The 16,724-nt window shown below is 39.5% G+C and overlaps 1 protein-coding gene across 1 annotated transcript; it reads right to left on the reverse strand.

Annotated features, from left to right (window-relative positions):
• Nucleotides 1-1,340: 1,340 nt before the first annotated feature.
• LOC140453840 (immunoglobulin lambda-1 light chain-like) lies at nt 1,341-10,088 on the reverse strand. The gene is made up of 6 exons (XM_072548723.1): nt 10,029-10,088; nt 9,130-9,468; nt 8,740-9,042; nt 5,513-5,626; nt 5,336-5,391; nt 1,341-3,876 (listed from the first exon to the last, which is right to left on the reverse strand). Exons 1-6 carry the CDS (start codon nt 10,069-10,071, stop codon nt 3,832-3,834), a joined length of 900 nt encoding a protein of 299 aa, XP_072404824.1. The 5' UTR covers nt 10,072-10,088; the 3' UTR covers nt 1,341-3,831.
• Between the last annotated feature and the right edge of the window lie 6,636 nt (nt 10,089-16,724).

Genomic DNA, 16,724 nt, shown 5'->3' on the forward strand with positions numbered 1-16,724 from the left:
GAGTTAGTGTGTTTAATCAGAGAGTACTGGAGCGTGGAATGTACTGCCTTCCACAGTGGCCAAATCGCCAACTTTAACAGTATTTAAATGGTCTTTGGATAGACTTATGGACTAGTGGAGTTTATATAGGCTTCGGATTGATTTCACACATCAGCGCAACATCGAGGCTGAAGAGCCAGTACTGCACTGTAATGTTCTATGTTCGAATGTTATATGTTCTGTAACTTCTTCGAATACACTTACCCAGTTCCTTCCTAATTGTGGTGAAATTGACACTTCCCCATTTAAACAACCGAACCCGAGAACTCCTCTTGTCCTTTTCCATGAATATTCGAAATATAATGGAGTTATGGTCACTATGTCCGGCTCATTCCCTATCACCAAGTGTAGTGTGGTCTCCTCTCTGAATGGATTCTGAAGATATGTCTGAAAAACCATCCTTTTCCGCATCTAAAAAATTGCTCTTCACCTGAGTCTCTGACTCTAAGAACATCCCAGTCAATAAGGAAAGTTGAAGTCACCAACCACAACTACACTGCATTTTTCACACTCCAGCTCAGCAGTTCTGGAAACATTTGTGAAGAGGAATCAGAGTTCACATTTCGGATGCAGTGACCCATCCTTCGAACCTAGGAAGGGTCAAAATACCCGAAGCATAAACTGTGATTTCTCTTAATTGATAATGGTCCTTTCATTTAAAATTCAGGCAAATCGTATTTCAGGGAAATTTGCAACTGCAGGTGTTAATCTCAATTGAGTACTTAATGCAAGATATACTTCTGTGAACTGAATTGAATGTTTTGAAAGATGGCTGATTTAATAAAAGTGGTATGTGGGGAAATGATTTGATAGTTTCAATTGGACGATGCATCCCAATAAAAGCAAACGATATAATCCAAGACATTATGGCATTTTTTTATTCAACAATTATTTAGTTGGTGGAAGTAATTGATATGTGAATACACATTTTTTTATTGACCATCAGAGCTTGATAATAGTTGTGAACTTTTGGGGCCATCATCACACCACTTGCTTTTTGTAATTGATGTTAATTATATAGATTCAATGTTGGACGGTGAAAAAGATGTCTTCAACTGTAATAATAGACAAACAAAAATCATGGAGTTCACAGTTAGGGTGAATATTGCAGGCAATGTTATATCGTGCCTGCATTAGTATATTATGGACCAGATCAGGCCTCTCCAAATATTTTAAGAAGGTAGCATAGACCGTAACTTGTTGTTATTTTTAAGTCAAATGTAAAGTGCTTTGTTCCACTGGCATGACGACTGGTCAAAATACTCGACATTAAGCAAAACACAATTTATTCAAACATTGCAATTAAAATATAAACAAAAGAAAGAAAAGCTTTGGATAGCTTAATTTTATTGGAAATCTTAACCAAACAATAGATATAGTAGCAATTATTAATTAACCGTTCTAATATTGTACCGAGCCATAAATACACCCTTTAGCAAAAAACGAAAATTCATAAAAATACATCTGTCTCACAGGTAACCCAGCAGCAGAGAGAAACCTCAGTTGCTAGACGTAACGACAAGAGGTTAGATAGCTTCGCCTTCTTCAAGCCTACAACAACAACTAATTAAAGCTAAAAAAAACTAGAAAAAGCGGATTGGAGATGCTGGTCGTGAAAGTCAGCCAGACCGATTCAGCACCTCTACTCTTCAAACTTAAAAAAAAGACAAGGCCTCACAAGCTCTTTACTTGACTGGCTTTGGTAGACTGCTCGAACCTTAGAAACTGTCTTCAAAATAACCAGGACTTAATAACCTCTCAAAGCCACAGCATCATGACAATTAACAAGAGAGGATAAAATGCATGCGAATCTTTAAAGTTAAAAAAAATTAAAGGAAGTTACAAAGAAGCAATGAAAGCCTTTGCCATCCAACACATAAATGAAAAGTCCAATGGTCTGCATCTGTCTCAATAACGTTTTAGAATGGAAAGTTTGAATTTGAACAAATAGTGAATAACTTCCCCACCAGATTCAAGTTCTGATTTGTAAATTGCACATGAAATTGAGTCACAAGTGTTGAATGCTTGGAAGAAACTTTGAAGTGAGCAACAGCACAGAAAATGCTTTGCGTAAGGGAATGCAATAGTTGTTATCAGGCGTACCTTTAGGACCAGAACTAAGTGTTCTGCTTCGTTCTGAATGATGTAACTGCAAAAGTCAGATCGTGGCAATTGTTGATATAAACACCAAAGCTGAGTGTCATTAAGGGGAGGAGGAGGAAACATGATAATAATCATGAATTGGTTTGCACCAGCCTAGCTATCACAGTGTAGTTTGTCAAAACAGTAAATACGGAGTAGATTATAGCTGAGAAAATTCTCGCCACACTTTCAGTATTAGCTTTACCTTAATGATGATAGATCAAAGTGAAAACTGTTACCCAGACGTTGAATGCGTGTCAATGAGATGTTGTTGGCCACAGTGTCAGAATGCATTACACCACAATTCATATTCTCATATATACCTCAGTCTACCATTCTCCTCAAGCAAATATTTTACCGGTTATTCCATACAGAACTCGAGATTATATCGGGGGATATAAGGCAGTATGTACTCACTTATTAATGTTTTTAAAATGTGGCATACACGTAATAATGTTATGTAAATGAATTTTATGCGATGGAATATAGCACATAACTTTTGTTGGTTTACATTCTGCTGCTTACAGTTTTATTCATTGCATTTATTAAAGAATATGTTTGACTGGGAAGAGAGTTTGTGACAAGTAACTGGAAATATGGGGACTTTCTTACAGGCAGAATAGTTGCATCTTGTGTGCACCTTTTTGAATTTGCTTATCACAGACAGAACCTATTTTCGCTTTATCATACCTTATTTATACCGAATTTCCCTCTCCATTCCTACTTCGCTATGAGTAATTTTTTATCTTTTGTTCTGAAAATCTGTTGATGTTGCGCCTCTTTTGCTACAATCAACAGCTCAAAAAATAAATATTAATTAACCTCTGTGAGTCCTGGAAAAAAGGAATTCATAACCGATTCGAAAAGTTAATTCTGCTTCATTCTCCAAAGATGTTATTGGACAGGTTGTGTTTATGCTTAAGAAAATCGTTTGATTAACGTGGGATTCAATATTTTAAATGCACTTCTCTATCACCATGATAAAGGCAGCAGGTTATCGAAAGCATATACAGAAATCTCTCGCCAACGTCATTTAAAAAAAAACACAAATCGCAATTTCTACCCATTAACAGAATAAAAGCTGAGAGGCACAAGAAATTGGGCGCCTCAGTCCAAATTTCTGTTAGCAATAACCTGGAAATATACTGTTATTCTTCCCACTACCGTCAGTTTAACACTCAATGCTTTCAACATACGCTTTAATGGCACTTTGACAGCACCTTCATCACAAACTCTACAGCACATACAAGAAACATGGGCTCACTTTCTGACTAGCCATTTTGGATTCTGCATAAATGGTCGTCTTACCAGCAAAGGTTAAATAATCTAATAACACAAAGCAAAACCTTTCTCAGTAGTGGCTGAATCTTTTCTATTTTGATCATTCCAGCCTCAAAGTGGCAAGTCACTAATGGCAATTGTGTATTGTCTTGGGCAGAGGTAATGAAATCTTCTGGAAGGAGTATGGATTCATGCTTCAGGTTTCACTGTGTCAGTCGCTCTCCTAAATTAAAGTTCAATTTCCGGGCAAATGGACAAAGCACAGATTGGAGAAATGGCTTCTTCACTTATGAGTGAAAAGCGTGTCTCACTGAAGTGCAATGTCAGAAATCAACGTGCATGTGCTTCAATTCATGATTATTCGTCCTATCAAAGTATTGGATCTTCAGTAAAAGCCAAGTGAGCATAAAGAGTCTGGGAAATAAATCAAAAACGGTTATTATCTGAGAAATAAATGAACAGTGCACAGCAATACCACAATTGCGCCTTATAACCCTTGAGTTGGAAGTATCTTTACCTCCATATAGCCGTTGTAATTTCCAATTAATCTCAACAGATAAGAAGAAATGGATGAGTATTTTCCAGATATCCATGCTGCTCAATGTGTCATGTCTGTACTCATGCATGAGCTCATTTTAAGCCTTTTTACCCCTTGGCACAAATCCAGAACAGAGTAAATGATTCTCACTTCTCTCCAATGACATGTTTTAAACAAACTAATCATTACAGCGAGATCATGCCATTGTTCTTCCGTACATGATCGCGATACATGTATTGGCTGTTCTCAGAATAGAATTTCTTTTTATCCTGCAGTCTTTGCATAGAATATATATATTGTAATTATATATAACTGCAGATATTAAATATTAAAATTTCCATTTTAATTTGCTTTCACTTAGAACATACAACACAGAACATTACAGCGCAGTACAGTCCCTTTGAACTTTGATGCTGCACTGATCTGTGAAACGTTTCTGAAGTCCACCTAAGCTACGCTATTCCATTTTCATCCATATGACTATCCAATGAAAATTGAAATGCTAATAAAGATGGCGAGTATACTACTGTTGCAAGGCAATGTATTCCATGTGCCTATTTAGTCTCTGACTAAATAAACTAATTCTGACATCTGTCCTATATCTGCCAACCCACAATTTAAATCTCTGCGCCGTCATGCTAGCCATCACCATCTGAGGAAAACAGCTCTCACTGTCCACCCTGTCTTACCCTCTCATTATTTTATATGTCTCAATTAAGTCACCTCTCAACCTTCTCTCCAACGAAAACAGCTTCAAATTCCTCAGTCTTTCATCGTAAGAACTTCTCTTTGTACTAGACAACAGCCGAGTAAATCTCCTCTGAAACCTTTCTAAAGCTTCCACATCCTTCCTATAATGAGGCGACCAGAATTGTCCACAACACTCCAAGTGCTGCCACATCAGAGTTTTACATAGCTGCAGCATGAACTCATGGTTCAATAACCCAATCCTCTAATAATAAAGGGTAACACACCATATGCCTTCTTAACAACCCTATGAATCTGGGTTGCAACTTTCAGGGACCTATGTACATGGACTCCGAGGTCTCTCTGCTCACCTACACTACCATGAATCTTACAATTAGTCCAGTACTCTGTACGTCTTTTGCTTCTTTCAATGTGAATCACCTCACACTTTTCTGCTTTAACCTACATTTTCCACCTCTCAGCCCTGCTCTTCTGCTTATTTATGTCCCTTTGTAAAATGATAAATAGTGGCGTCTTGCACTCATTATAATCTATCACCATAATCGTTTCTGTCAAATGTTCCATAAAAGTAGTGTAAGGATTTACACATTTTGATGAGAAAACGAAAATCAATTTTCATGCACTTACCTCTTGCTTTGCAACCTGTGATCGAAATTCTGATTTCTCACTGGTGTTCCAGTTGCCTGATGTAACGAAATCAGTTAGATCATGTTAAAATTACATTGCACTAATTAGGTTCCTTAAGGTAAGAATAGAAGAACACAAGAACACGAATAATTTGAAGCATTAAAGGACACATCCTACCTAAGTCAAAATTCCTGTAGCGGCATCCCATGAAAACAGCAAGCATCAGGCCAAGGGCAAGCATCACCATTATAGCCCCAGGAAGCATCAAAAGGCAAGTGATGTGTGGTGGTTCTAAGGAAGACAGAGATACAGCTAAAATGCACATTAACAACTGATGCTGATGACAACTTAGGAGATGCAAAAATAGATGGCGATTCTGGCTCGATTGTGCAACTCATAATTGTCCTGAATTAAATTAAATTGAAGACAGACTAAAACATGGAGAGAGAAAAAAGGAAGGAGAAGCATGCTTGGAAAGAAACAATCGTAGAATCGTAGAGTCATACAGATGTACAGCACATAAAGAGGCCGTTCTTTCCAACTTGTCCATGCACCCACATTAATCCAGTCTTGTTTTGCCAGCATCTGGCCCATATCCCTCCAAACGTTGCTATTCATATAACCCTCATGATGGCTTTTAGATATTGTAATTGTAACAGCGTCCACCACTTCCTCGGGTAACTCATTCCATACACCCACAATCCTCTGCATGAAATAGTTACCTCTCAGTCCCTTTTCAACCTATCCCCTCCCTACTTCAACCTTTGCCCCCTACTCTGGAGAAACGACCTTGGGTCTTCACTCGCCACATGTCCTTCATGATATTACAAACTTCAAAAAGATCACCTCTCTACGTCGGACACTCCAGGCAACATCAACCCCAACCTATTAATACTTTACCTATAGCTCAAACTCTTCAAAAACGGAAACTTCCTTGCAAATCTTTTCTGAACATTTTAAAATTTCGCACAGCCTCTCTTCATCAGAGATATCAGATTAGAAGGGAGTATTCCAAATGTGGTCCAAGCAATGTCGTGTACAGCTGCAATATTATTTTCAATTACTAGACGCAGTGTACAAACTAACAAGTAGATCAAACGCTTTCTTTACAATCCTCTCTATGCACGATTCCCCTTTTCAGTAGTTGTGAACCTTCACTTCAACGTTCTTTGTTCAGCAACACTCCCAGGACCTTACCATTAACTGTATAAGTCCTTCCCTGTTTTGCCTACAAAAATGCAGCACGTCATCTTAATCTAAATTGAACTCCATCTGCCACTCCTTAGCCCATTAGCCCATCTGACCAACGTCCAATTGTACATTGAGTTAACCTTCTTGGTTGTCCACCACACCAACAACTTTGATGACATCTGAACATCTACTAATCATGCCTCCTATGTTCACATCCAAATCATTTACCTAAATGGAAAAAAAGCAGGGGACACAACACCAATCCTTGTGGCACACCGATGGTCACAGGTCTTCATTTCAAAAATCAACCGTCCACAGCGAGACTCGATTTTCTACATTCAGGCCAATTATGTTTCCAAATGTCTAACTCTCCCTGCATTCCATGTGATCTAATCTTGCTAACCAGTCTACCGTGTGGAACCTTATAAAAAATATTTCTGACGTCCAGATAGATCATGTCCCCACTTCGCCTTCATCAATCCTCTTCATCACTTTTTGAGAAAAAATAAAATCAAATTAGTGAAAAATTATTTCTCCTGTACCGAAGACGGGGGACAATCATTTGTTGACAGTATCTAATTATTCCTTACCATTCGAAGTACAGGTAAATCCTAATCTTCAGATCCCTTCCAATAACCCGACCACTACTGATGTCAGGTTCGCGGACCTGTGGTTTCCAAACTTTTCCTTACGAGCTTTCATAAATATTGTCACTAAATTTGGTAACCTCCAGTCATCTGGTACCTCACTGGTGTCCGGTTTATAGAACAACATAACTTTGCAAGTATCAACCTGTTTGGCAGAACGTACATTTGCAAATTTCTACAAATTGCTTTCTTAACGCAAAATCTAAACGTCTGTTTGTACCTATCTACATCTGTTTATCTGTTCCAACCAACAGCTGCTTTTCTAGTTTCTGTTGCACATCGTTTCATCCATATTACCAGTTTTATATTTTCCATACCATACAATAATTTTTGTCTGTTGAGAAGGGTGAAGATGTTGAAGTGTGAAGATATTGATGCGCAAGGCACAAATGCATTGAATTACATAAAGGTCACATCGCCTTTCATCATTTAACTATTAAAGTGTTCGCTTAGAAATACTACCTGAAACATTTTTTTTACATCAGTTCCATAAATAGTTACATTCCTCACAACCAGTCCTCGCCCCAATTTGTCGCTTTTCATCACTTGAATGGCGATTTGAAGTCAAAATCTTTATCCAAAACCCATTTGGCTTTCCACAACTATATTCACCTAAATAATCCTTAATTATCTCTGTTGGATGAAATATTTTGTGGACTCTTTTTTTTCCCAATAGCAGGTGATTGGCGCTACGTGGATAAAAAAAGGTCCAAAATATGTAAATTCACACAGGCTGATAAGGACCAAAGCGAAGGATAAAAGCGTACATCAGCAAACACAGAGTTGCAATGCAAAATAACAAGCGATGGCTTACGCCAAACGAATATTGATTTACTCAAATTTGAATCATGATAGATTGATATGCTGCTCAAGTGCAAATGGTTATACATGCAGTGGACAACATTCAAGAAAATAATTTACTGTAGTGAGATGAGAAGATAATGTTTGAACCAATTAAAATAATTGAAAAACCTATTTTTTGTTGTTGCTCTGAAAGAGGAACTCGGCTTGTGAACTAATTTGATAGGATAGGATTGGACAACATCTTTTGACGTGGACATGAAGCACGCAGATTTCTTAAATACTCGTGGGAGAAAGAGATATAGAGACAACCAAATATTGTGATAGCTTCATCGAAATAAATATTTTGGAAGATCATTGAACGAACAATTAAATAAATGTTAGTTTCGTTTTAATCACTGATTGTTTTAAGCTACATTATGTATTTCTGTGATATGAATGATATGAAACACAGAGAACAATTCAGATATATTATCACAGAACGCAGTGAACTCGAATTAGATAATTCTTTTTCCATTTTAATGGAAGACGGTCAGACCATGCATCATTCCCTGCTAGATAAAAAATATCTACTACAACGGATTCTCATAATCATTCAGTTAGTTAAATTTCAATTGAGTTATCTGAAGGAGGTAATTGTTTGAAAATACAGACATTGATGCAAAGAAAGGGAGCACCGTTAATGGATGAAAGCAAGTATTATTCACAATAAAATCTAATATTCATATTAATCCAGAAGGATCAACTGTGATGTTCAATACTTACCTCTCTGATATAGGAGCTTTTCACTGACAAGAATTGCAGTTGAGTTGATTTGAACTGAGCAAGTACAGACAGTACCATATTTCCACGCTGCTGCTGGAACTCTGATGTGACTTATGATACTGTATGTCGTGGCAGAATTCACTGTCACAAAATCTGACCAACCCTTAGCATCCCAAGTGGATATATTCCAGTCGATGACAGCAGTATCGGATATCACGTTACTCACTAAACACATCAATGGGACAAATTCCAAAGGAAACATTTCATCCAGCGGTGTCGACAAGACGGTTATTTTGGGTCGGCCTGATGATTTTGGGAGATAACATAAAGATATGAATTGACGTTGTTGATTATTGATAGTGAAATCTGTAAGTCTGTTGCTATTCTTACCTGTTATGAGGACTTTTGATCCATTTCCGAATACTGAGGGGTTAAGGTACGATTTCCTATTGGAGCAGTAATATATACCAGAATCATTTCTCTGGACATTGTGAATAACAAGCGAATACTCAGTGGATTTGTTGTTCACTTCTCCAGAAAATCTTCCATCTGGAGGTACGTGCTTGCTCACGGTGTAAACGAATTGCAAACGTTCTCGCAGCTGTTGTTTATACCACAGAACGGCATCATACATCAACCGACCCGTGTGACAATGCAACTTAACTGTGTTTCCAATTGAGATGATCTGACGCACTGGCATCTGCGGGAACGTTTCCTGAGGGACAGTAACTATGAAAACAGAGTGTATTACAAACAATTCTGATGAGCTTCAAAAAATTGCCTGCTTAGCGCAGGTTTGATGGTTGAAGTGTGGAAAGCATCATTTTTCCGGAATGACTATAAATCAAAATAACGAATTACATAAATTGATAATTAAGAAACTTGAATCAATAGTAGGAGAAAAAAATAAAAAACGAAGGAACGACAGAAAGAACCTATACAAGCAATGAAATTGCTTATAACTACGGTCATAAATTCAAAGTGAAAAAAATGAGTTTGCACAGAGGGGCAGAGGATGATCTGGCAAATAGCAATTCTATAATTAACGTAATTACTGTTTCCATCACTTTGATGGAAGACTGAATACTGACTCAGAGCTGTAAATTGACTTTTCACCTGGTTCCCCTTTACAACCGACGAAATATGCTAAATCTGTTTAATTTACAGAAATTTGATAATAGAGTTCTTCGTCACAAAAAATAATTCAGCACTTAAGAATTCTCTTGATCAAATTTCTCTTTCATCGTTCACCACAGGGACACTGAAATTTTAAAGTAAGTCAGTCAAACCTGCCAAAAGCTGAAACAGCGTGCAGAGAGGTAAGATATTCATTGCCTGTCGGTGAGTTCTCACTGTGACATTTAAAATGGCTTATTTTCTTTGTGGACCACAGCCTTGAGGCAATACAAACTAAAATGCACAGCTGTAGCAATTATCTTCAGCATTGAAAAGTAGCTGAATGGAAAGTACAGAATCATTTACATGATCATTGTGGGTTTCCTGTTTACATGTTAACCATCCCCGTTTGCAAAGGTCATTCGATCACCATGCAGTTTGCTAAAAGAAAAAATAAATGCATTTTTTTCTGACACCAACTCATAAATCAACTTCCTGTCTGTTTCATTCCTTCTTGGTTTTGCTCCTATTCATCATCAAATGTCTCTCACTGGGTGGTTGGCATCTCCTTTCCGAAGCAAGAGAACATTGTAAATTCACCCTTCCATTAATGGAAGCACAGAAGTCAAAGGCAGTAGCAGTGTCTGTGTTACCTAAATACTGTACAGTCTGAGATAGCCTTTCGAATGAGATCTTAAACGAAGGCAACTTTTGTTCTTACAAGAGATCAGAAGCATTATCTTGCCAGTCTTTATCAAGAGGTCGAGGTGAATCACCCTGTCAGTCTTAGACGAATCATCTCCAACTTACTTTTTGTTGCATTACTTTTCTGCAAGTCTGCTTTATAGCAAATCCCGATACCGTGCATTAGAACCTTGACAACATTTTCAAAACTTAAAACCTTTTCATGTAAGTAGTTTGAGATGTCCTTCCTGCATGAATATGTGTTAACTTTCAACTGTGTTTCTCTCCTTTCTGCTGTTAAACATTTATATCAACAACGCTCCGATTGACTGATACTGTATAGTAAGACGCTCAAACTCGATTTGATTTGAACTATTCAGTAGAATTATGCACGCCATGCACCAGCAACTGCAAATTTGTATCACTTTCTGTATATTCTGAAAGCATTTTGTGGACAAAAATAATTATCTAAATCAATCTGTGTCGTGTCATCAATTATATTCTAACAATCATGTTTAATTAGATCTCAAACGCAGATATCTGACACATAGATAAGGATGTATTTACAATTAGCGTTTATTTGAATATGAGCTAATTATGATATGAAAAATAATATGCCAGCAAATATTTTTTGCAATTAAGTGTTATGTTTCGATTGATATAATCAATTGGGAGAATAAGTTAGAAAATGTTTACAAGGCATTTTTTGAATCAATATGATAGTCGTACACAAGTGAACAATGTTACAGCTGAGTGCCAAAGGGCACAAATAACTCATAACTAGGATACTAATTCACAATTGGTTGTACATTAAAATATAACTATTACATGAAGGTAGAGTCATTTAATTTACAGCTTACGTTGAAAATGACAAAAAAGGCTTCACTTGATCTTGGCAAATATAATACTGAGGAACAGCTGTATAGATATTATTAACTATTCAAAAGAAATCATGTAAGTACAGGCACAAACCCATATTGATACCCATCGTTTGTTAATTCAATATTAACAATAAATTATGCACATTTTCTTTGCTCATGAGTGCGAGGGCATTGACTTCATAGGTGTACCAAGTTCAAAATTAACCAGATAATTAGCCACATTTTCTAAGACTTCTACAGTGAACTCTCAAATGGATCATCCAAAGCAATAAAAGGAAAATCCCATAATATATTCTTAGGTAATGCTGAACAAAAGCTAAGAGAATTTGTGTTACTGCTTATAAATGTTAAAATGAGTTATTTCGAATAAATTCGTGATGACACCGTGTGTTATTAACCCTGCACTCCATGCACTAATCATCTGAAGGTTTATGTTTATTACACCACAATGAGAACTGGTAGAAATTAAAGCACAATGAAGAATGCTACGATCAAATATAAACTTAAAGCAAACAAAAGCCTGTTAGGAGGCCTTACGGGATGTTAAAAAAAATCTTGACTGTGCTGAGAACACTTCATACAAAAGAGATTTCTGGTTAGGAGTTGAAACAAATCTGGAGGAGTTTGTTTATGTTCTGTGCCAATTACATTAAATTTTTATCTATCTGCAAGATAATGCGCTATTCCTTCAGCACATTTTATTTTTTTTTCTGGAGCACGACTGCCGGCCTACGACTGTATCGAAGCAGATTGGCAATTGGAAGCTCGGGGTAATTTTTGCAGACATGGCACAGATGCTCGACAAAGCTATCAGCCAACCTGCATTAATTTTCTGCAGTGTAAAGGAGAATGTATTGTGAGCAGTGAATGCTAATTGATTTAGGTAAAGGTAAATCGCTGCTTCAATTGAAAAGTGAGCTTGGAGTCTTCGATCATGTGAAGGGAGCAGGTAAATTGACAAGTGTTAGACCATCTGCAATTGCATGTCAAGTAGTTCTGGGTGTGTGACGATGGTTTACGATTGGAGCAGCATGTTCCAGAGGAAATGGTGCCTGTGAATGCTGTTAAAGGACACAAGTTAAAAAAAATTCTGATGGTGGGTTCTTGCCAAAGGTGGCAGCTAATGATTCTTTGAATATGGAGGCTGCTGGTGTGGAAACAGAGGAAACTCTTTCTTTGTGGTGGTGTGGATGCCGTAAGGGCAGAAGTACAGGAAATGGGTTGGCTATGGCTTAGGGCACTCTGAAGCATGGAATCCTCATTTGAGGGAAATGATTAAATTTTTTTGAGACTCCCTTTCAGAAAGTAGCATTGACAGAACAGAAATGTCGGAGATGGAAGATCTGGGACAATGTCATGTTTGTCAATATAGGAAGTAGCGTATGTGGCAATGTAGCCAAGGCAACTCTTGATTTGGTTGGCTTGTAATGAATATCAGTGGCCTCCTTACATCCAGAAATGGAAACAAGAACGGGGCGTGTGGTCTTAGAGACATATTAGGTGAATGTGCATAAAGGATAGAAATTGGAAGCAATATTTACATTTTTCTTCAAATTCTGTACGAGAGACGAAAGCAGTAGTAATAATGTAATCGATGTGCTACAGAAAGAGCTTATGGGAGTATTCTGAGTAGGACCGAGGTCATCAAGTGTTCGAGCTAACTCACAAAGCAACAAACAAAATGGTGCCCATGCAGATATTTATACACACATGTTTGTCCTTAACAAATGAGAAGAAATAAAGGTGAAGTTATTCAAATGAACAGTTCTCTTTGTGAAGAATCAGAGAGCTGTCAGGTCATCTTCCAACCAGTCTCTGGTTGAAAGAAAATCCGGAAACCCACCTCTCATGCCCAATATTTTAAAAATCATGCATCATCACCAAAGGCGAAACGCTGCTTGATATCCTGTCCACAACTCTGGTATTCTTTTGCACCTCAATCAGGTTTTCCTGCTGGTTTCTCTGCTTCAAAGAAAGCAATCAAAGCCTGACAAGACTCTTTTCATAGCTGAACTGCTCTAATGCAGCCTCCGTCCTAATGAATAAAGCCTCCATTCCCTCCAGGTCAAATATATCCTCATTAAGCGTACATTTCGAGAAAGGTGATGTACAGCTGCACTATTGCGAGAGCTCCTGAGGAGGTATGGTGAACAGTTTCAGAGGGTGGGTTATGTTAGAAGAATTATTTAAAATAGAGAATTATTCTAATTGTAATGGAGGCAAATGAAATTTCATGTTGGGTCCTGTACTGATTAGAACCAGGTGGATCCTGTTTACTACAACACACTTTGGGGCGGCACGGTGGCACAGTGGTTAGCACTGCTGCCTCACAGCGCCAGAGACCCGAGTTCAATTCCCGCCTCAGGCGACTGACTGTGTGGAGTTTGCACGTTCTCCCCGTGTCTGCGTGGGTTTCCTCCGGGTGCTCCGGTTTCCTCCCAGAGTCCAAAGATGTGCAGGTCAGGTGAATTGGCCATGCTAAATTGCCCGTAGTGTTAGGGCAGGGGCAGGGGTAGGGGTATGGTTGGGTTACGCTTCGGCGGGACGGTGTGGACTTGTTGGGCCGAAGGGCCTGTTTCCACACTGTAAGTAATCTAATCTAAAAAAAACCACTTGATTCGATCTGTTAATCCCAACCAATCAGGAAGGCCAGCCGACCAATATAGTCAAGCAATTATAAAGGTAAAAAAAACGAAAAAAAAGAACACGAATGCTAGAGTTTCTAAAAAAATACAAGCAATTCAGGTCCAGGCAGCTGGCAGTGAAGAGGGTCATTATGACCGATTGCCTGCCCCGCTTCGGTGGGTGCATTCGAGCCCGGGTGTCTCTGCAGGAGTGGCACACGCTGCCCACCATCACCGTTGAACTGTTCAGGGAGAGGTAGACGCTGCAGAGAGTGGAGTGAATTATTATCCCCCAACTCTATTTCGATTTACTCCCTGCCTTTCCCTTCACTGTTTGATCACGCAGCATTGCTCTTTGATGTGAAGGGCACTGCTTTTACAGGCTACTCGGGTGTTTCTTTGCTTCCTGGTGGTAGAAAGTGAATAAAGATTCGTGCACCTTGTGTCTCTCACTGTGCCTTACACTTGTACACAGAAAAACAAAAGACAACGAATTCTAAAACAATGAACAAGAATGCTAGAAGTTTTGTTCACTCTGAAAAGAAAGACAAGCAATTCAGGTCGAAGCAGCCGGCAGTGAAATGGGTCAGAATGGCCGATTGCCTGGCCGCTTTGGTGGGTGCGTTCAAGGCCAGGTGTATCTGCAGAAGGGACACACGGTGCCCACCAACACTCTTGAACTGTTCAAGGAGAGGTGGGCGCTGAGGGGAGTGCAGTGCATTATTTCCCCCTCCAACTCTATTTTGATTGAATCCCTTCCCTCCACTTCACTGTTTGTCCTTTGATGGGAAGGGCACTGCTTGTCACTGGCCACTTGAGTGTTTTCTTTCTTCCTGGTGGTGGAAATTGAATATAGATACATGCACGTTGTGTCGTTCACTGTGTCTCACATCTGCACACGCACAACATGGCGGCTGGGGAAAAAAATAGACAAGCAATTCAGGTCCAGGCACCGCGCAGTGAAGTTGGACATTATGGCCGATTTCCTGCCCCACTTCAGTGGGTGTGTTCGAGCCCGGCTGTGTCTGCAGAAGGAGCACACGGTGACCACCAACACCCTTGAGCTGTTCAGAGAGAGATGGGCGCTCCAGGGAGTGGAGTGCAGTATTTCCCCCTCCAAATCAATTTTGATTTAATCCCTGCCCTCCACTTCACTGTTTGATCACGCAGCATTGTCCTTTGATGTGAATGGGGACTGCTTGTCCAGGCCACTTGGGTGTTTCCTTTCTTGCTGGTAGTGGAAATTGAATATAGATTCGTGCACCTTTGTCTTTTACTGTGTCTCACACCTGCACACACACAACATGGGTGCTGCGGAAAAAAATAATAAGCACTATCGCAATTAGGCCGTAGTGTAAGGGTAATAAAAAAATAGACACGCACTTCCAGTCCAGGCAGCGGAGAATGAAGAGGGTCTGCATAGCTGATTTCCTGCTCCACTTCGGTGGGTGCGTTCGAGCCCGGGGGTCTCTGCAGAAGCAGCACACGGTGCCCACCAACACCCATGAGCTGTTCAGGGAGAGATGGGCGCTCCAGGGAGTGGAGTGCAGTATTTCCCCCTCCAAATCAATTTTACTTTGATCCCTGCCCTCCACTTCACTCTTTGATCGCGGAGCATTGTCCTTTGATGTGAAGGGGACTGCTTGTCACAGGCCACTTGGGTGTTTCCTTTCTTCCTGGTAGTGGATATTGAATATAGATTCGTGCACCTTGTGTCTTTCACTGTGTCTCACACCTGCACACAAAAATCATGGGTTCTGGGGAAGAAAAAAAGAAAAAAAACAAAAAATAAGCAGCAGATTCAACATGGGCGCTGGGGAAAATATAAGAAAACAAAAGTGTCAGACCTTCTGTTCACTCTAAGGCAAAAAAGACAAGCAATTCAGGTCCATGCAGTGGGCGGTAAAGAGGGTCATTATGGATGATTTCCTGCACCACTTCAGTTGGTACGTTCGAGCCCTGGTGTCTCTGGTGAAAGGGCACGCAGTGTCCACCAACACCCTTGTGCTGTTCATGGAGAGGAAGGCACCGTTGGGAGTGGAGTGTATTATTCCCCCGTCCAAGTCTAGTTTGATTTATTCCCTGCCCTCCCCGTCACTGTTTTCTTTTTTCCTGGTGGTAGAAACTGAGTAAAGATTCGTGTACCTTGTGTCTTTCTCTGCGTCGCTGGGGAAAAAAATAAAATAAGCACTACTGCAGTTAGGTGGTAGGGTGGGGGTAAAAAATAAAATAAACAAAATTTGAAAATATAACCGGGAGATTTACAATCTCCTCAGTTTAGGTGACTGACTCCACAGAAAGAAAAAGAAAATCAGGCGCTTAAGAATCGCACAGTATTGCCCTTTGATGAGAGCGGAATTGCTTGTCCGTGACCACTCAGGTGTTTCTTATCTTCCTGGTGGTGGAATATAAATAAACTTTTACACACGTGTTGTTTTCAATGTGTCCTTCACCTGCACATGCACGACATAGGTGCTGGGGAGAAATAAGCACTACTGCTGTTAGGCAGTAGTGTGGAGAAAAATAAAAATAGACAGACAGTTCATGTCCCAGCAACGGGCCGTGAAGTGGGACATTCGGGCCGATTGCCTGCTACTCTTCCATGGTTCTGTCAGAGCCCAGGTGTCCCTGAAGAAGGAGCACGCAGTGTCTACCACCTCCTTCGAGCTGTTCAGGGAGA

Source organism: Chiloscyllium punctatum, chromosome 28, assembly GCF_047496795.1.
Source record: "Chiloscyllium punctatum isolate Juve2018m chromosome 28, sChiPun1.3, whole genome shotgun sequence".
NCBI lineage: Eukaryota > Metazoa > Chordata > Chondrichthyes > Orectolobiformes > Hemiscylliidae > Chiloscyllium > Chiloscyllium punctatum.